The following is a 21,887-nucleotide window of genomic DNA, read 5'->3' as shown; positions in this document are numbered from 1 at the left end:
AATCTCTGAATGTCTCTATTCACGTCATTATTCTTGTCGCCTCACTAGTGCTTTCATTTGTGATATCAAGGTGAATTTATTTTGTTTGTTGTCAGACTTTAATGCTTCACTCTAACAGGTCATACACAATGATGGATTCTATATTTGATAACTATTATAAAATCACAGTAAAATGTCCAAATACTAAGTTTGCACATTTGGGTGTAGCTCTCAAATAGTTACCTCGGTCTCCCCTGCAGCTCCTGCAAGCCCTTGGACACAGTGGGTATTTGACATTTTGTTGAAAAGAATTGGGTTGTCTTTGAGGAAAATTGTCATTCTCATGGGATAGGGCAACAGTTCTGGAAGTACAAATGTATCATTTGATCAATGACATGGATTATTAATGAAACTTGTTCCTCTCTGAAGACTAAATAGACTAAAATAGACATTTGTTTTCCTTTATGGCTTTATTGTTTTATAAGAATGTTGAATTATGTTCGCTCTAGACTATACTCAGCATGTCAAAATTTATTTGACTCTTCTGACACTTATTTCTATAACTATATGGAGTTGACTTAATGTTTGTATTTCCAAATGGGTGTTTTTCAAATGTCATTATTCAATGACTTAATGTATCAGTTTTTACTCTGAAGTCCTTTTTCCCTTTTTCTTGACCACATTTCTGGCATTTGTTTCTATAATTCACCCGCCTCAACTTTGTTACATTGCTTTCTGTGCGAGCTGAATAATTTGAATGTTTCAGTGTCTGGTTAATGCTAAGCTTCTTTCCTTATTTTTTTGCAAAAGCAGGTGGAGACGGTCCTCTTGGCAGAGCTTGCCCTGTTGGCAGGGGAACTTTCAGTACAAGAGGGGGATTTGGTGCTCAGTCAGGTGAGGGAGTTCAGAACTTGGGTTTCATTTGTATAATTGCAATTGCTAAGCCATTAAAGGGATATCTGTTTTTATTGTATATTAAGTTGTTAATATCCATTTGAAACTGCTGAGGTAAGTAAGCATCCATTTAGCAAGTTTTAGTAAAAGTCGTGTTTTAACATGGGTCGGTAGACAAAGACTTGTGAAGTTAGAAAAATTGGGCCAGTTTGTTTACTAATAGTTTGTAGAGATTCAACAACAAAACCCATGAAGGGAATTTCTCGTAGAATGTTTCATTTAACAATCAAGCAATCATAGTGCACTTTGTATGAAGAATAGGAATACTGTGCAGAAACAGGAAATAAATATTTATATATCGGCTGAAGCTAGCTAGCTCAGTGATCCTTCATTTGTGAATTATTGTTGTGCTGCATTTATGTGAATCTTAGTTATTGTTTGAGTCCTACAATGTTTATACGACAAGTCTTTGATCACCCTTGCAGTGCAGAAAGTTTGGCATTTTATCAATCAAAATATTTACTAGACATTCCTGAAATTGGTTCCTATCAAATCCTGCTTCTATATTTTAAAGCAGACTTGTTCAATTATTCAATTTGTGGCTAAATATCTTATTTTGTAACTGAAAATTATTATTTCTTAGATCATTGCCATCTTGTTTTCTACAATTAAATATTAGTAATTCTGCCATAAAATAACGAAGGATATTAATCAAATTATTACTTAACCCTCAAATTAACCCTTGGGTGCTGAGGTATTGTTCCCATTGTTTTCATAAAGGATGCATATTCTAATTGGCTGGGATAAGTGGGTTGGTGCTGTATGGGCATAGATGCTGCTGGAGGTAACTAGTCGAGGGAGATGGCAACATTCTGAAATTGAGTGGAGTGAATTGCTTTAGTGTTCTGATATCATAAATGAAAAGCATTGCAACTCCGGTGGTTGGTCTCTGCTGTGCATATCTCAGAGCTCCCATCACTAATTGACCGGCTCTGACCTCCCCACCATCGAAGGGATTTATCTGAGTCGCTGCCTCAAAGGCAGCCGGCATCATCAGAGACCTACACCATCCTGGCCACACATTCATTTCACCACTGCCATCGGGAAGAAGGTACAGGAGCCTGAAAACTGTAACATTCAGGAACAGCTTCTTCCCTACAACCATCAGGCTATTTAACACTACAACCTCAAATAAGCTCTGAACTGCAATAGACTTATGATTGCACTATTTTTTATTTTTTGAGTATGTGTGTGTGTTTATATGTACGTGTGTGTGTCTATATACACACACTGAACTTTTTTTTCTCTCGTTTATCATATTGTTTACAGTGTACTATGTTTACATATTCTGTTGTGCTGCAGCAAGGAAGAATTTCATTGTTCTATCTAGGACATATGCCAATAAAACACTCTTGACTAATTCAAGTTGGTCATAGAGCTGTGCAGCTTGACACAGTCCCTTTGACCCACTTTGTCCATGCCAAGCAGGTTGACACATTCGGCTAGTCCCAATTGTCTGTATTTGGTCCTTAGCCTTAAACCTGTCATATTCATATCTGTACAAATATCTTAGAAAAAGTCCTAATTATGCCTGCTTCTACAGCTTTTCTGGCAACATTCCAGGAACAGACTATCCTGAGTGGAAAAGTTGCCCATCAGGTGCCTCTCGCCTTAAGCTCGCTCTCAAATTTGAGAATTATTTTGGGGGGTGGGGGGAGGAGAGAGGGGGAGGAGCAGAGACTGAGTGTTCACTTTATCCATGCCCCTCATGGTCTTGTACCTCTCAATACTTGTTGTCATACAGCAGGGAATCCGACCTTATGGCTCAACTCGTCCACGCTGACCAAACTACATTGGTCCCATATGCCTGCGGTTTGTCCGTATTCCTTTAACCCTTTCCATGCACCCTTCCAAATATCTTAAATGATGTCAAAGTACCTTTCACAACTGCATCCTCTGGCAGCTCATTCCATGTACCCACCACCATCTGAGTAGAAAACATTGCCCCTCTGATTTAAAATGGTCCCTAAAATGGGAGGATGAGATTCTAGCGAGCCAACGGCCATCCACACTTGTTATGATCACTGTCATACATAGCATTGTAAGGAATGATGGTAAAGCACACACACCAATCCTATACTTCCAATGGCGGAAGTCCGCTGGAACTGGAGGACAGATGTGTGGTGTGTCTGTCACCGTTCCCGTTGGAAACCAGCACCACTGCGTCGCTAATGTTTTCAACGACAATGAATTAATGAATTCTCATCTTAAATCTGTCCTTTGTTTCTTGATTTCCCCATACTTTGCATAAATACCATTCACCCTATCTATCCCCCTTCTGATTTCTACATCTGTATATGATCATCCAACATCCTCCTGTGCTCAAAGGGATAAAGTCCTAGCCTGCCCAGCCTTTCGTTGCACCTCGAGCCCTCCAGCCCAGGCAACTTCCTCATACATTTTCTCTGTATTCTTTCCACCTTAACGGCATCTTTCCAACAGCATAATGACCAAAACTGAGCACAATACTTCAAAAATGGCCTTGCCAATGTACAACGGAAGCATGACATCCCCACTTCCATACTCAATACCTTGTCTGAAGACCAATGTATCAAAGCCTCCTTTACCACTCTACCTATCATTTGATGCTCGTCTCTGGAAACCATGTACTTGTACTAGATTTCTCTACAACATTCCCCAGAGTGCAATCATTTGCTGAAATTCCCTCTTGATCTCCTCCACTTCAAAGAAAGCCCAGCCTATCCCTGTAGCTCAAGCCCACAAACATGTGTAACATTTTGGTGCACCCAAATACCTACAGGTATGTGATTTTATGAAAAAATATATACCAAGATTCCAAAGTATAATTTTAGACCCACTGGAAGAAGTAATGAATATCAAAAAAATTAATATCATACTTTTATAACAGTATTTAAAACATAGAATTACCATTAACAGAGGCAATTAGAGAAGACTGGAAAAAAGAATTAATGATAAAAATCTCAAAAGAAACATGGGAAAAATATTTGATACATATACATAAATGTTCGATCAACGCTAGACATAATTTAATTCAATTTAAAATATTGCATAGATTATATTATTCCAAAACAAGGTTGAATAAATTTTATCCAAATATTTCTCCCATTTGTGATAAATGTCTTTCTCAAAATGCCAATATTACGCACTCATTCGTCTCTTGTACAAAACTTTATAAATTTTGGTGTGACATATTTGATATATTCTCAAGGCTATTTAAGACAAAAATGGAACCTAATATTGAAATGATTATTTTTTCAGTAAGTGGAGATGGGAATAAAGTATACACACACCAAAACTCATTTTTCAATTATGGGTTAATAACAGCAAAAAAACTTATACTTAAATTTTGGAAAAATGCTAATATACCAACATTTAAAATGTGGATTAGTAATATGTTGGACACAGCACATTTGGAATAAATGAGACTCCTCCTAATAGACAAGCAAGACCAATTCTTAAGGAGTTGGTCCCCATTTATTGATTTCTTGGATCCATGTGGTGACATAGTATCATGAAAACTAAAAGTTTTAGGTATGGGTGAAAGATGATTTAGAATATTAAAAAAATCATCTCCTTGTGGCGACTGAATAATCTCCCTCCTGCTTTCCTTCACTTATTTCTTTTTTTTCCACTTTTTCTTTATCTGTTTTTCACTCACGCTCACTAGTCTATTCTTCACTTTTCACAACCGCTTTTTCTTCTCTCTTTTCTCACTTCTCTCTTTAAAAAAAAAAAAAAAAATGGAAGTTGTACAGAGAATGTAACATGTTAACATAATTTTTGTACCAATGCATTGTACTCGCTTCTAATAAATAAAAATAAAATTTAAAAAAAAAACATTTTGGTGCACCCTTTCCAACTTTATGACATATTTTCTACAACTGGGTGCAGAGAACAGTGTGGTCTCATCAACACTTCAGTTGTGTAATATCCCAACTTCCACAGTGTCCACCTGGGGAACAATGCACCTGTGCTCCCAGATTTTGTCGTCATTACTAATGTTCTGGGGTTGAGGGTTGGTGTGTGCAGAATTTTTTTTTTTGGTATATCGCTACAGTAATCGGTGTTTTACCTTGCCGCTTCATCAGATGTGTTACTTTTTTACAGTGAATATACTTGCATTTCTGTACTTATAGGTGATGGCGGATTTGATTTAAATCGTGGGAAAGCTGAATTTGGTTCTTCTCCAACAAAAGGTAAAATATTGTATATCTTGCAATAACCCATGGTTTTTAATGGCTAATTTGTTCCCTAAATATTTATCTAATCCCAATGTCTGCATGTCCTAATTGTCTGCATGTCAGATAACTTCCAGGGATAGATTAGGATTTAGCTTGGAAATTTGACAGCACTGTGTCTGAAGAAGAGTCTCGACCCGAAATGTCACCCATTCCATCTCTCCAGGGATGCTGCCTGTCCTGAGTTACTCGGGCTTTTTGTGTCTATCTTCGTGCACTGAACCATGTTGTGCTGTCTTTTTTTTTCCCACTAAATTTTCCTCGACTGTCTTCCCTGTCATGATAGCTGATGGGTTATATGGAATTCCATATTTCCAGTTAAAGCTGATTTAGCCTTTTGAACAAAGAATGAAGCAGTGTTAGAGTTGGTCTCCATTCTTGGACTGTAATGATGAAGGGGGTGGGGGAAGAATCAACAGTGACTGACAGATCGCCAATGCTACAAAACACTTGTCTAATTTGCGTGATATTTATTCGGGCAACATATTTGAGAGCTGATAAACCTAAAACCATACTGCACAATGAATTGCCACAGAGTGCAGAACAACACTTTCAAGAAATTGCTAATTTCAAACGTACTGTGACATTGCACAGTACACTGGTGTGCTCTGTGCTACTTTGCTATCTTTAATTTGTTTTCACTTCGATGTAATGTGGCGGGGGCTGGCAGGAGTCCAGCCAAAAACTAGTCGGACACATGTTGTGTGCACTAGACGTGTGTATTCTTCTGCAATACAGCTCCCTACTCCTCACCTGACAGGCGTTGCCCGGCCTTAAATAACAACTCAGATACCGACCCCGTGACTCGCGCCTCCCCCACCAAGACGCTGCCCTCTAGAGCCGATCGTTCGTCGTGACCTTGGGTTGCTATCAGGTGCCGCCACAGTATAATGTTTGCAATTGATTATAATTCCCCTTCTCAGCTTTTCAATCTTGATTTATTCTGCTCATGTTTCCCCCACTACCTCATCAGAATTTGTAATTTAATTTTTTGTCAGGCTCTAACTTTTTATAAATCATTGCAGGTGGTTACAAGGGTAGAAATGAAGAGCCATTTTCTGGATCTAATTCTAAATTGAGAGGTGAGTTTTGTATTTTACAGCACCAGAGCAGACCAATAGTTTCATGTGTATGATCCATAAGAGTTGGTGCAAGCAATTTAACCCTTCAGCTAATCAAGTGATTGTGGCTCATCTTTAACCTAACTCTACATACTTATGTTTTAACTTTGTTTTCCTTGATATAATTGGTTATTTTAATTATACAGTCTCTAAGCTGTATAAAACTCACTGGCTGCATTTTCTAAGCTTTGTACTTTTTTCCAATCAATTCAAATAATTGCCCCATTTAATCTCCACCAGTGGAAAAGACCTGAATTTCTCAGCTTTTCCTCGTATATTATTCTTTGTGAAGTAAACAATCTTTTGGAGGAACGATGCTGAAAGCATCAGATGCTGCACAACCCACTGTCTTCTTCAAGGAGGTTGTTGCTCCAAATTCCTGCATCTGCAATTTCTTCTTTATTCCTTGCTTCGTGAAGGCAATTTTAGCGTCAGCCAATTTGAGGTTAATTAAAATTATATAATAGAGTTTATGATTAAACCCAGTTTTATTGTTTGCACCGCTTTCTCAGAAATGAAAATAAATGAATGTTAATTTCCTGATTTCCGACACTTCTGCTGTGGTGGCATCCTGGATACTTATTCAATCCAGTTATTTGTGTACTGTTTGCCTTTTTTCTTGGTATTGGAATATTTTAATTGACCATGTCAGATGACAAACTGGGTATTTATTTCAGGTCTACACTGCTGCTGCTGCTACTACTACCACCAGCGCCTTTGCTTTACTCCCTCATTACAATACAATACAATACATTTATTTGTCATTTGGACCCCGTTGAGGTCCAAACGAAATGCCGTTTCTGCAGCCATACATACAAAACAAAAAAGACCCAAGACCCAACACAATTTACACAAACGTCCTTCACAGCGCATCTTCTCCTCGCTGTGAAGGAAGGCAAAAAAAACATATCTCTCCCCTGCACTCCCCTCTCCCCCCCATGTCAGAGTCAAAGACAGAGTCAAAGCCCCCGGCGGGCGATGTTAAATGTCCCGCAGCCATTAAAGCCACGCCAGGTGATGCAAGGCTACGCACCGGGTCTTGGTGTTGGAGCCCCGGCGGGCGCTCACAAAGTCCCGCGGCCATTCCAAGCCGCGCGGGGCGGTGATGTAGGCCCCGCTCCAGGTAATCTTCAACCCCGCAACTCGGGCGGGAGAAGTCGCCGTTGCGGGAGCCCCGAAAAGCGGTCTCCCACCAGGGACCCGCGGGCATCCGGTATTACTGTCCACAGACCTGCGGTAGGAGCTTCCGAATCTCCGGGTGTCGGGTCACAGCAGCGCTCCACCACAGCTACACCCGCTCCGGACTCGGCCAGCTCCGTGATGGTGAGTAGATCCGCAGCTCCGCGACTGGAGCCCCAGGTCATTCCTGTTGGAGGCGGCTCCACGTTGCAGCCCCAACGACAACGGAGACCCGACAAAGAAAAGGTCAGGTCTCCCATGCAGGGGAAAGACCTTAAAGTCCCCCCCCCCCCCCACACACACACATACCCCAGCAAAAAAAACAATAAAAAAAGACAGACGGACTGCAGAGGCCGCTGCTGACAAGAGTCGCGCCGCCCCTGCATTTAGTTTGTGTACTTGGATTTGTTGGTTTAAGATCTTCAGCATATCTGTTTACATGTTTTGTATTTGTGGTTAGGCTTGCTGCATTGAATTGAGTGGTATTCAAAGGGAGGAATTTGGCACGAGTCACTGAGAATATTTCGGCCAAGTTATTAACTTTGGGGAAATTGTCAAAATTATTCACATTTGATGGTGTTTCCCAGTTGCTTTTCTCCTCCCATCTTCATCACCTTAACAGTTGCCCTCGCCCCCACCATGCAAAGCCTAGGTAAAAACCTAACTTCAATGCACTTGTAAATGATTTTTTTTTAAGCACTAGATGAACAGTGCATCAAGCAATTTCTGTGGAGACAAACTCTGTTGACATTTTTGATTGAGACATTATATCAGGACTGTGCAGTCGCCTGTTCCTCTCCAAATGCTGTTTGAGCTGCTGAGGTTTTCCAGAGTTAAAATCCCAGCATTAGCATTCTCTTCAGTTTTCTCATGTAAACAATTTTGTTTATTTACAGGTCATTGGGATTCTGACGATGTTGGTGACAGTAGAAGCCAAGGTATTACTTGAGGCCGGAAAAGCAGGTTGTATTATAAATCTAGAAATATTTGACAGGTTAGGCAGCATCTTTAGCGAGAAATTAGAATCATGGGCATTTTCTTAGTTTAGACTGCTTTCCTTGAATGGATACATTTATTCTCTAGTTATTATTGCTTGTTACTATTTCCATGATATTCTAATTTCAATTGAAATTCTAGCAAGTATTGTACAAAGGTTCAAAAGTCAGTTTGTCACGTGTGCCGATTAAGGTACAGTGAAACTCTAATTACCATACAGCCATACTTAAAGCGCAACAAGACACACAACCATAATCTTTGCCCACAACTACATAAGTTAACATAAACATCCGCCACAGCGGATTCCTCACTGTGATGGAAGGCAATAAAGTCTAACCTTCATCTTTATACTCCGCGGTCAGGGCGGTCAAACCTCCCGAAATTGGTCGTTAACCAGGGACTGCCAACTCCACGATGTTATGTCCTGCAGTCTCTTGCGGTTTGAGATCCGAAGTTGAATTTTTTTTCTTCCATTGAGCATCCAAAGATAGTGCTTCTGTTGGATAACCCTTTGAATTTGTATCTTGAATGTGCTTGCGTTCCCTATGCACAGTGGAGTAGAAATTATACAGTGAGTAGAGGCAAATCCAATATCCACAAAGAGGTAGTGGTTAATCGGATAGTACCCTAGCCTGTGGAAGTACTGTTCAGAAGCCTCATAACAAAGGGGGACAATCTGTTCCTGCCAATACAGTCGCCAAGCTTCTGTACCTTCTGCTGGACTGGAGCAGGGAGGAGAAGGAATGATGAGACTGGGATGAGTCTTTGATTATGCTAGCTGTTTTTCCAAGGCAGTGTGAATTGCAGATGGAGTCAATGGTGGGAAAATATGATGGAATGAACTATCCTCATGGATTGACATGGGCAGATCTGATCCCAAATCAAGCAATAGGCTTTCTATGGTGCACCTGTAGAAGTTTTGATCTTCATCGAATGAGTCAGTGAGTGGGAATCGTGGCTAAATCTTGCCTTGGCTCGCATGCATACAGTTTAGAGTACAGAGTACAGCCATTTGGTTCAACATTCCCGCATGATACTTTCAATGCCCCATGTGAGCCTAATTTATCTGAATCTGTTTCTTGTTTCTTTGCATCAAGGCAGACTTGTTCCCTGGATTATGTTCTGCTTACCAAAACATAGTAGCTAATTATTTTTGGGCAACCGCAAGTCCATCCTCCAAGGTGGTTAACGCTACTGTGTATATTACTGCGGCCGTCTGCTGCTGGCAGGTTCTGCAGTGATTGTTCAGCACTGATTGCCCATTCAGGAGCTTTCATTTTGAATTGCTGCAGTCTTTCTGGGGGAACACCTGCACTTGCATGGAGACTTGCATGATTTACACTCAGCAAGCAAATAAAATGGCTCTAATTCCATTGAATGTTTTACTTAAATCTGGTTTCTGCATTTCTTTAAGGTCCCAAAGTGACCTACATCCCCCCGCCGCCACCTGAAGAAGAAAATGCCATTTTTGCTCGGTATCAAACTGGGATTAACTTTGATAAATATGATGACATTCTTGTGGATGTTTCAGGAGTCAATGTCCCACCTGCGATACTGGTTGGTACTAAGTGACATCTATGAGGTTGTGGGGCCCTCTTAACTGCTCAGTAAAGTTTCGGATCACCTATATTTGATTGTATATTTGGTCTGTAAGTCACTCGCTGGTGATTTACAATGTATTTTTTAATGTTAATAAACTTTTTTTTTAATGTACATCTTTTTCTCTGGAGTTTGTTTGGGTTAGATAATGAATTGGGTGAAATATAATGTTTTGTGTTGTCCTGCTTTGTAGTTGTGACTTTAATATTGCTTAAGCCTTTTCATTTGAGACTTTGTAGGTACACTGATGGTTACCAATCGCATTAAATAATGGCGTACAGAAGATTAATACCTCCATCTCAGCAGTGATCATCACATAAATGATTTCAAATACTTACTGGTGCTTTAAATGGTTAAAGTTCTAAATTTGTTTTGGCGGGTTTTTAATTTTTATTTTGGCATGAGTTACATTTTCTATTACTTAAATATTTGAATCTTAGGTCAAAATTACAGCAAACTAGCTGACCTTATCAGACAGAGCTTTGTGGGAGGTTGGATCAAAGCTGTCCATGGGCACGGTGTGCACTCTGGCTTTGGGTCTCCCCCTTGTTGCTCACACCTTTCCCCATCCCCTCTGGTGCCTATGGTGGTGGCAGAAATGTCTTGACTGTTTCCCACTTGGGTTGGAATGGTTGGTACTAGAAATCTTTAAGAAACTGGAATGAAAGGTGCGTGCAATTGTCGCATCCAGTGTAAAAAGACAATTTACATATTTTTCCTTCTAGACTTTTGATGAAGCTCATCTGTGCGAAACCTTGAGCAAGAATCTGGACAAGGTTGGTTATCTGAAGCCTACACCAGTTCAGAAGCATGGGATTCCAATTGTGCTTTCTGGTCGGGATTTGATGGCGTGTGCTCAAACAGGCTCTGGGAAAACAGTGAGTAGTAGAAAAAGGAAGCTTATCAACGAAGCATTAACCACGCTTTACATTTTGAAATCTTACGACAAAGCTTGCAAATAGCAGCAAGCCCATCAAGCCCGACTATTTATTCAACACGATTGTCACTGATCTGTCCCAGCTCTTGCTCCTATTCTGTCCATTTCCCCAGAGCCCTTGAATCCCCACTCTTTTTGAAAATATATTTGTATTCTCTTTAAAGGCCTCGAATGATATAACCCCTCGATCTACAGAGTTGAGAATTTGCCACCCTCCATAGACTAAATTCCTGCACCACCTCATTTAAAAAAACTAAAAAAACACCCTCTTGTAACTATATCCCTGTTCAACACTCTGTCACTATTCGGAACAGATCTGTGTGCTGATTGTTTTCATTAAATTACATATGTGCTTAATCATTTAAATGTTTGCTGCATTGATCTGGTACATAATGGCTTCCTGGCCTGTGTCAATCGCACTGTGTGCATCTTAATTAACCATATTGCACCAAAATTAAAACATGTAGCTGTTTTCTTGCATTGAAAGATAACCATCTTGCGTACTCCCATATCTACCATAATGTTTAGTTGAGTTTTAGTTGTGTAGTTTTAGCATGCAACATATTGTGATTAAAATGCTTTTTTATTAGTCATATTTGCTAGCTCTAAACACTTTTTTTGCAGTACAATGGCATAAGTGGTAGGGCTGCTATGTCAACACCCAAGAGCCAGGTTTGATCCTGTTTCTTCCTGTGGCCGTGTGGGTTTCCGATGGGTGATTCAACATCTCACAGACAAGGTTATAGATTAATAGGCCTCTAAATTTTACGTAACTAAAATTAGAGCACATGGTATTGGGGATAGGGTGTTGACATGGATAGATAATTGGTTGGCAGACAGGAAGCAAAGGGTAGGATTGAACGGGTCCTTTTCAGAATGGCAGGCAATGGCGTGTGGAGTGCCGCAAGGCTCTGTGTTGGGGCCGCAACTGTTTACCATATATTAATGCTATGGAAGAGGGAATTAGGAGCAACACTAGCAAGTTTGCAGATGACACAAAGCTGGGTGGCAGTGTGAACTGTGAAGAGGGTGTTGGGCGGTTGCAGGGTGACCTGGACAGGTTGAGTGAATGAGCAGATGCGTGGCAGATGCAGTATAATATAGATAAATGTGAGATTATCCACTTTGGTGGCAAAAACAAGGGGAAGATTATTATCTCAATGGGGTTAGGTTAGGTAAGGGGGAGGTACAGCGAGACCTGGGCGTCCTTGTACACCGGACACTGAAGGTTGGCTTACAGGTACAGCAGGCAGTGAAGAAAGCTAATGGAATGTTGACCTTCATAACAAGAGGATTTCAGTATAGGAGTAGAGGTTCTGCTGCAGTTGTAAAGGGCTCTGGTGAGACCATATCTGGAGTATTGTGTACAGTTTTGGTCTCCTAATTTGAGGAAGGACATCCTTGTGATTGAGGCAGTGCAACGTAGGTTCACAAGATTGATCCCTGGAATGGTGGGGATGTCATATGAGGAAAGATTGAAAAGACTAGGCTTGTATTCACTGGAGTTTAGAAGGATGAGGTGGGGGATCTTATAGAAACTTATAAAAGGACTGGACAAGCTAGATGCAGGAAAAATGTTCCCAATGTTGGGCGAGTCCAGAACCAGGGGCCACAGTCTTAGGATAAAGGGGAGGTCATTTAAGACTGAGGTGAGAAACCTTTTCACCCAGAATTGTGAATTTATGGAATTCCCTGTCACAGAGGGCAGTCAGTGGAGGCCAAGTCACTGGATGGATTTAAGAGGGAGTTAGTTGGAGCTCTAGGGGGCTAGTGGAATCAAGGGATTTGGGGAGAAGGCAGGCACGGGTTATTGATTGGGGACAATCAGCCATGATCACAATGAATGGCGGTGCTGGCTTGAAGGGCCAAATGGCCTCCTCCTGCACCTATTTTCTATGTTTCTATGTTTTTTTAAATTGCCATTGTGTGTAGGGAATGGATGTGAAAGTTGGATAACTTACAATTGGTGTTTGGTCAGAATGGGCTGAAGGCCGTATTTCCATGTTGTATCCATAAGCTTCAGCTTTCATCTCTTCCTCCCTGCCCCTGTTTCTTTCTCCCCCCCCCCCCTCCCCCAAGCTCTGTGGAAAGTTGAAGCTCTTCCACTTGGTTTCATTCAATGTGTTTTCTCTTCTGTATAATTGCCATAGGCCGCTTTCTTATTGCCAATAATAGAAATGCTGCTCAGAGGCAAAGCAGCAGGCAGTCAATTCAAGGAACTTCAGGAACCAGAAGTAATTATAGTAGCTCCAACACGTGAACTAATCAATCAGATATATCTGGAAGCTAGAAAGTTTTCTTATGGGTAAGTAAAGTGTGCTCATACTTAGTAATATAGACAAAACTGCTGAAAAATGCACAACTGTTTGAGTCAACTTTTGAACAGTGAGCTAACTGTTGGTATAATTGGGAGTTAATTTGTCCAAAATTTGCAGTCAGCAGCAAACTTCTCACTGGCCACTGAGAAATTTGTCCTTTCTCCAACAGACGGTTGCATGATTTGCAATGTCCATGCCTTAGGCTAATGTATTGATAAGAACTACGGAGGAACGAGTGCACAAACAGTTGCGTTTTTTGGGGGGGGGGGGGGGGAAGGCAGCTTTTTATTATGAGCCAGAATTTTTTTTACCATCTTTGCACAAAATTTATTCCGGACCATAATTTCTTTATGCATGTGTCCAATCAAAGATGGAGTGGATAAGCTACGTTGTAGCAAAGATTGGATTTTTTCTAAAGATGGATAAAATAATGGGTCTAAAATTGAGTGAAATTTGCTTCAGAATCATTTGCTGAGGTGTATTTTTGATTACCTATATTTTTTTAATTTCCCCCCCACTTGTTCAGAACTGTTGTGAGACCTGTTGTAGTCTACGGAGGAACGAGTACAGGACATCAAATCCGCCAGGTTTTACAAGGATGTAATATATTATGTGGCACCCCAGGAAGACTTTTGGATATTATCTCTAGAGGAAAAGTAAGTCTTAGATTTGTCATTGTGCTCCAAAAACTTGTTGAAAATGTATTGTTGAATTTTGGCAAGTTTGCCAGGCTGCTGCCTCGAACGTGATGCCTATCTATTGTACATTTGATATTCCTTTTGAAGTCAAAGTGCAAAAGCAGAGTTTCCACAGAGGGAAAATTCAGATATTTTTGTGTTACTGGATAAGGTGTAATTCTTAACAGGACTTCCCTGTAATAATGCATTAACATTTAACTTGTCATCTTCGTTCATATAATTTGTTAATAGTGTATGCAATGTATGATTAGCCATGCTGATCTAGAAGTTTTTGCTTTCTAGGTTGGCCTTGGTCAGGTGCAGTACTTAATATTGGATGAAGCAGATCGCATGCTGGATATGGGATTTGAGCCAGATATGCGGAAACTAGTTGACACGTTTGGCATGCCACCGAAGGAGAATCGCCAGACTTTGATGTTTAGTGCCACCTTTCCTGAAGAGATTCAGAAGTAAAATACAATATTAACATGCTTAGCAATATTTTTGAGTTGTCTTTTGAAAGCTTAAGTATGCTTAATGTAAATAAATTGACCTCTCGCTTTCATATTTTTGAGATTCTATTTTACTTGTGTCCACGTTTGTATGAAATGTTCTTTAGTAATTGGTGCCCTTAATCCATACTCTCAAATGAAGCTAGTTTTTATTTGGTCTCAAGGCAATGGTTCTTTTAACAAACAAATTGAGTCAACACTGACAGTTTTGCAAGATGACCATGGCATTGTTCATTGTCGATGACACAGTTGACCTTATCTTTGGAACTTGGAGTTTAGCAGCATTTAATCCATAATTCAGTGGTACCATTTTTGTGGTTGTGCTCCTGAATGTATAGGGTAGTTATTCAGTCTTCTCGTCTGCAGCAACTGCTTTTGCTTAATAAGTAGAAAAACTTGTGTTGGTTTGGAATATTCAAGACTCGAGTGTTTAATTGTACCAGCAACTGAGCAATTAAATTCTTGCTGCTGCTGCTTTACAGACCAATTATTGTGATACCACACATATACCATAATCAGTAACACATTAAATTATCGGTAATACTGGGTACCGAGACCAGAATAGGGCAAAGCACATTATCCTTTAAACAACACAGTAAGGAATCTGGTATCTTATTTCAAGCATTCATAGCCATTTCTGTCAGAATACTGACTAAATTGCTTTAAGTATTTCCACCATCAAAAATATGAATTAGAGGGCCTTAATTGGTCATTAATGTGTGTGACCATGAATGAATGTGGTCAAGGTCTGCTCAAAAATCATTGAGCAGCCCGTCCGAACTCTCACTGCCCTATGCGACCAACAGTCTGTAAAGTTAACACGCAGGATTCTTCAGGACCCCTCTCACATCCTGTTTCCTGAGTTTGAGTGGCTCCCCTCAGGACGCAGACTCCGCTGTCCGGGTTGCCGGACACAGAGGAGGAAGGCAACCTTCATCCCCAGGGCTGTCCAGCTTCTTAATGCTGATCACTGACTCATGAACATATGAAATGAAATAACCCTTTATATGCACTTTGTAATTGAAGCACTAAGGAAGCACTTTAAAAACTATTACTATGTGTTGAATGTTGATGTGCGGTGTGTGTTGTGTGATTTTGCAGTGTGTCTGTGAAATGCGTGTGTTGGTTGATTGTGCAGTATGCGTGCTGCTTATGTTTGTTGATTGTGTCCCTCTTTTTTTTTAATATAAAAAGCTACTGTAATGCGCCTTTTTAAATTGCCCCTCGGGGACGAATAAAGTGCTTTGAATTGAATTGAATTGAATTAACCATGTTTGCATACATCTTAAGGTGTGGACTGCTTTAGGGTTAGTTTAGATACACCGTGGAAACAGGCACTTCTGCCCATCGAGTCCGCACTGACCATCGATCCCTGCACGTTAATACTACCCTACGGTCAGGTCGGGGGGAGTTCCCTCTGCCACGAGTTCAGTGCAATCCTGTGCTACCTGCTCCATGGTCGCATAGTCGGCGACCAAACCGTCTCCACCCGGGTTGCCAGGTGAGGAGGAGGATGTGGACCCCCAGCGGGACCAAAAACAAGACCTGTCAAAGGGCGGATGAGCTCCTAGCGAGCCAACGGCCATCCACACTTCAGTAGAAGTTGCGATCACTGTTGCACATAGCATTGTAAGGAATGATGATAAAGCACACACACCAAAATCCTATACTTCCAGCGGTGGAAGTCCGCAGGAGCTGGAAAACAGATGTGTGGTGCATCCGTCACCATTCCCGTTGGAAACCAGCACCACTGCATCGCTAATGTTTTTAACGATAATGAATGACACGCATTAGGGACAATTTTACATTTACACTAAGCTAATTAACCTACAAACCTGCATATCTTTGACGTGTGGGAGGAAACCAAAGATCTCGGAGAAATCCCTCGCAGGTCACGGAGAACATACAAACTCCATACAGATAGCACCCGTTGTCAGGATCAAACCCGTGTCTCTGGTGCTGTAAGGCAGTAGCTCTTTCGCTGCACCGCATGCTGCCAATTCACAGGAAGATGGTTGCGAGCCTTTGTGTGACTAAATGCGGATCAATTTCATTATAAACTGTATTTTAGTTTTCACAGTTACTTTAGCGGCATTTGAATTCTAGGCTTTTTTTTGTCCCTGCCTTTGGTTTACTAGTTTAGTAACTTAACCACTACTAACTGCTAATTTTCATAACTTCTGGTTTTCTTCAGTTTGGCTGCAGACTTCATGAACAGTTCTTATTTATTCCTTGCTGTTGGTCAGGTGGGAGGAGCCTGTGGAGACGTACAGCAATCCATACTTCAAGTAGACCAGTATTCTAAAAGGAACAAATTGGTCGAAATCCTCACCAACATAGGTGAGAGTCTCTCCTTTTACAACTAGCAATTACAATTCTCAATGTATGGATGCTTTTTGGGTGAGATGGTAGGGTGGTGGAACCTATTTTAAAATTGTTTGATCTCTTATTTTGCTGACATTAAATTTGTCAAAAAGACAGATTTGTGTATAATTCTGGGTGAAGCTGATGAAAAACCCTGACAAGGTAAACCCCAAGGATGCAGATGAAAATGTCTTTGTACATTCAGCTTTTACCAAACTATATTTGCAGTCTAATTAGGCGTCTGGTTTTAGCAATGTAGTCCTTTTTATCTTATTGTGTGATCCAAGGTGAAAATTAGGAAGATTGGGATCCTTGGAGCAAAAGCCAAGTGAGCTGTTTTACCAAGTGCCAACAGTTTAAAAAGCTGAGAAAACTGCAGTAAGCAACTAACTTGTCAAGTAGACAGGTTTTGACCTACCATCTTGTATGTTTTTTGTTTTGGAGCTTATTTAAAATAAGTACTTCACTTTTTTTCTTCTTTTTTTAAAATTGTAATTGCTTCTATTGGAGTCTGGCTGATAAATTAGATATGCCGTCATATGCTGAGAGAATGGAGCGGCTGGGCTTGTATACTCTTGAATTTAGAAGGATGAGAAGGGATCTTATTGAAACATAAGATTATTAAGGGTTTGGTCATGCTAAAGGAGGGAAACATGTTCCCAATGTTGGGGGAGTCCAGAACCAGGGGCCACAGTTTAAGAATAAGGGGTAAGCCATTTAGAACAGAGATGAGGAAACACTTTTTCACACGGAGTTGTGATTGTAGAATTCTCTGCCTCAGGGCGGTGGAGGCCGGTTCTCTGGATACTTTCAAGAGAGAACTAGATAGGGCTCTTAAAGATAGCGGAATCGGGAGATATGGGGAGAAGGCAGGAACGGGGTACTGATTGTGGATGATCAGCCATGATCACATTGAATGGCGGTGATGGCTCGAAGGGCTGAATGGCCTACTCCTGCACCTATTGTCTATTGTCTGTATTCACCCAATATTCTTTGGTAATTTGTAACCAGTAGAACATTTTAACGGTCTTGGTATAATTTCCTAGGTAATGATCGAGCCATGGTCTTTGTTGACACCAAGAGGAAAGCTGACTTTCTTGCTACTTTCCTCTGTCAAGAAAAGTTCCCTACAACAAGTATTCATGGGTAAGGTTTTTGAGCTTTTCATATTTTGCATTTTCTCTTTTCCATTGGGAATAATGGTTCTCAGATTTTTGTTAGTTGCTCTGATGTACTTTTTTTTAAAGGCTGACTTTGTCATGACAAAAAGCGACTTATACATGTATTAAACTTCAAGTAACAATATGAATATTTTAAATGTATCAAGCCTGGACCTAAATTCTACCTAAACCAGCAAGCTTGAAATGGTCATTGCCCTGGGAGTAGCTACGCTATGACTGTTTTTACCAACATTTGGGTTGTATTCATGCCACAGTGGAAATCACCTCCAGAATTAGAAAGGAATTGGGAAACAGTGTTTGCCTGGTTTCACTTACTTTCTCATTGAATCCCTCTTGACCCATTACTAAATGCTTTCACTTTGACTGAATTCTATTGCACCATCTGTTTTTTGTTTGGACTTTTAATCAGAGTTTTGTAATTCTTTTTTTTGTTAGCAGCAAAGGCTAACAATTATTTATCTAATTGCCATTTGAAAACTAGCTGTGATCCACTGTGTTCAACTGCTCTTGACTTTATTGAAGCAACTGTTGGGTACACTATTTTCTAGACTTTGACCCAGTGATAATGAAAGATTTGCCATGAAAAAGTTATGAAACTAAAACTATTCTCCAACTTCAGTTAAGTCATCTGGCTTTTTTAAGGGGTTCTGTTATTTGGCATTTTTTCAGATTTGGCTGGGTCATTGTTTTAATTTTGATTCCACTTGAAGGGAATCTAAAATTCCAGCATATAAATGTTCTAATTCTGGCCAGCTATTTTCTGGAGTAGTGCAAGCTTGTATGTCCAGGGATCAGAGGGATATAATAATAATAATAATAAATTTTATATTTAATGGGCGCCTTTCATACAAAATCTCAAGGACACCTTACATAGTAATCGGAATAAAAACATATAATCGGAGTAAAACAAGTAATTAAAGACGTCACAATGACACAAATTAAAAACAGAATTCAATCCAAAAACAGAAAATCAAAAACACAGTGTGAAGAGAGAGCAGCGGCAACCAATTCGTGCCAGCGTCCACTCTCCCTTCACGGCAGCCATCTTGGACACAGACCTACAAGACTAGTTAGACCAAAAAAAATCATCCCCCCACAGTGGATAGCAATGGAAGGCACAATGGCAAATGCTTTTTTTTTTTTTATATGCCAGAAAATCAGAATTATATAACACAGAAATTGGTATTTTGGCCCACTAGTACATGCCAGCCTCTGTCTACTAACATTAATCCAACTTGCCAGCATTTGGATCATATCTATCTGTGAAGGGAAGAACTGCAGATGCTGATTTAATTCAAAGGTAGACACAAATTGCTGGAGTTACTCAGTGGGACAGGCAGCATCTCTGGAGAGAAGGAATGGGACGTTTCGGGTCGAGACCCTTCTTCAGACTGGTCAGGGAAGTGGGCGGGACGGAAATAGAATGTAGTCAGACTGTCTTATTTGTCCGTACCTTGCCAATGTGAATTTAACTGCATCTGAATTATAGAAATTATTGGATTCCACTGCGTTCTTTGGCAGTGTATTCCAGCTATTTCACACTAGTTTAAAAAAAAAAAAAAATTTAAATCTGCCGATCAAATCCCCTTTAAAACTCGTACTTCTCTGTCAAGTATGTCTTGTTTTTGGTCAGTAAACAATTTCTCTGGAGTTGCAGGGGAGAGGTCATGGACCAGAAACGTGTTTTCTTGATAAAGTCAGCTTGAAGGAAATGTTTTTTGATGGGAGCCATCTGGAGAAGATTTGACCTTGCGAGTGTAGGAATGATGCAGCACAGGAAATCCGTTGGCTCATTAGACCTTCTCCAGCTTAAGCAATTAATGTCTCAAAGTTGATGAATATTTTGAAGTATTGTGTCCAAGAGTAATAATAATAATAATAAATTTTATTTATGGGCGCCTTTCAAGAGTCTCAAGGACACCTTACAAAAATTGAGCATGTAGAGGAAAAACATGTAAGGGGAATGAAATAAATAGTAGAGACATGACTAGTACACAAAGTAAAGACAGAATTCAATACAAAACACAGTATGAGGCAATTAATGCACAGATGAAAAGGGACGGGGTCGTGGGGCTAAGGATGGGCAGAGGTGAAGAGATGGGTCTTGAGGCGGGACTGGAAGATGGTGAGGGACACGGAATTGCGGATCAGTTGGGGGAGGGAGTTCCAGAGCCTGGGAGCTGCCCTGGAGAAGGCTCTGTCCCCAAAACTGCGGAGGTTGGACTTGTGGATGGAGAGGAGACCGGCTGATGTGGATCTGAGGGACCGCTGGTTGGTGGGGGAGAGGGTTGGTGGGGGAGAGGAGGTCAGTGAGATATGAGGGGGCCAGATGGTGGAGGGCTTTGTAGGTGAGGACCAGGATTTTGTAGGTGATCCGGTGGGAGATGGGAAGCCAGTGAAGTTTTTTGAGGACTGGAGTGATGTGATGCCAGGATTTGGTGTGGGTGATGAGTCGGGCGGCTGCGTTCTGGACCAGTTGGAGTCGGTTGATGTAGGTGGAGCTGATGCCAAGGAGAAGTGAGTTGCAATAGTCCAGTCGGGAGGAGATGAAGGCATGGATGAGTCTTTCAGCAGCAGGCGGTGTGAGAGAGGGTCTGAGTTTGGCGATGTTGCGGAGATGAAAGAAGGAGGTTTTAATGACATGGCGGATGTGAGGCTCAAGGGAGAGGGTGGAATCAAAGATCACGCCAAGGTTGCGGGCCTGGGGAGATGGGGAGACAGTGGTGCCATCGATGGTGAGAGTGGGGTTATTGATTTTGCTGAGTGTGGCTTTGGAGCCTATGAGGAGGAATTCTGTCTTATCGCTGTTGAGTTTGAGGAAATTATGTTGCATCCAGGTTTTTATAGCTGACAAACAGGAGTTGATATGGGAGAGGGGGGGGTTGTGGGGGGATTTGGTGCCAAGGTAAATCTGGGTGTCATCAGCGTAACAGTGGAAGTCCAGATTGAAGTGGCGGAGTATCTGACCAAGGGGGAGGATGTAGGTGATGAAGAGGAGGGGGCCGAGTACGGAGCCTTGGGGAACGCCTTGAGTGACTGCGGCTGTAGCAGAGGTGTGGTTGTGGAGAGAGATGAAGTGGGATCTGTTGGAAAGGTAGGAACGGAGCCAGCTGAGTGCAGAGCCTTCAATGCCAAGGTCTTTGAGTCTGGTGAGCAACTAACCTCTCATATGGGGCCCAATCAATGGTTTGTAAATGCTTAGCATGATGTTCTTTGGACACTGTTGCTAATGAAGCACAAAATCTTTTATTTCGTCCAGACTACCACATTGCATTTCAAGTTACTTGATTCCGGTCCGCACCCTACAGAGTTTGATTATTTTAGTTTACATTATCAACTGGTTCATTTCTTAAATTATGTTTCATTTTGTATTGCATTTAGCCTGCCTGCATAAAAGTTAACCACCTTCCATCCAACTAGCAATGTTGTTTTGAGGTTGAGAGTGATACCTAATTGTTTTGGAAAGGAGATGGGTGTGCATATGGTGCATTTTTCTCGTGGGTGTGTTTGGTTAAATACAAAAGAAAACCAGCAATTCAAACATTTTGATTAAGCTGTTAGCTACTTCAGCTTTGATTTGATATGAACAATCCATTACTTGTCCATACTTGTCCAAGTGACCATTGACCTATCTTCAGATTGTCAGCTCAGTGAAGTTTATTATGCAAAGTAAATATAACTTTCTCCAAGTCTGACAGTTCTGTCATCTTTGGGTTCATAATTGAATCATCTTCTTCTGCCCCTCGCTATTTTCTAAATAATTAGCACTTCACATCATTGAACCGTTGAATAGACAATAGGTGCAGGAGTAGGCCATTCGGCCTTTCATGCCAGCACCGCCATTCAATGT

The 21,887-nt window shown here is 40.9% G+C and overlaps 1 protein-coding gene across 11 annotated transcripts in view; it reads left to right on the top strand.

Moving 5' to 3' along the window:
- Positions 1-21,887, top strand: part of ddx4 (DEAD-box helicase 4) — a 78,100-nt gene that overhangs the window by 44,423 nt on the left and 11,790 nt on the right. For 10 of the 11 annotated variants that reach the window (XM_033030458.1, XM_033030439.1, XM_033030513.1 and 7 more), the window contains 11 exons: positions 790-873; positions 5,052-5,111; positions 6,179-6,235; positions 8,350-8,391; positions 9,864-10,006; positions 10,774-10,926; positions 13,136-13,290; positions 13,830-13,959; positions 14,284-14,450; positions 16,687-16,832; positions 17,903-18,002. In XM_033030458.1, the coding sequence (XP_032886349.1) occupies positions 790-873; positions 5,052-5,111; positions 6,179-6,235; positions 8,350-8,391; positions 9,864-10,006; positions 10,774-10,926; positions 13,136-13,290; positions 13,830-13,959; positions 14,284-14,450; positions 16,687-16,832; positions 17,903-18,002 (1,237 nt within the window). The remainder of the gene's footprint in view (positions 1-789; positions 874-5,051; positions 5,112-6,178; positions 6,236-8,349; positions 8,392-9,863; positions 10,007-10,773; positions 10,927-13,135; positions 13,291-13,829; positions 13,960-14,283; positions 14,451-16,686; positions 16,833-17,902; positions 18,003-21,887) is intronic. The other variant, XM_033030449.1, reaches the window with a different exon arrangement.

This window comes from Amblyraja radiata, chromosome 1, assembly GCF_010909765.2.
Source record: "Amblyraja radiata isolate CabotCenter1 chromosome 1, sAmbRad1.1.pri, whole genome shotgun sequence".
Classification (NCBI taxonomy): Eukaryota; Metazoa; Chordata; class Chondrichthyes; order Rajiformes; family Rajidae; genus Amblyraja; species Amblyraja radiata.
The sequence above is the reverse complement of the archived record's forward strand: the minus strand, read 5'-3'. Positions and strand labels throughout refer to the sequence as shown.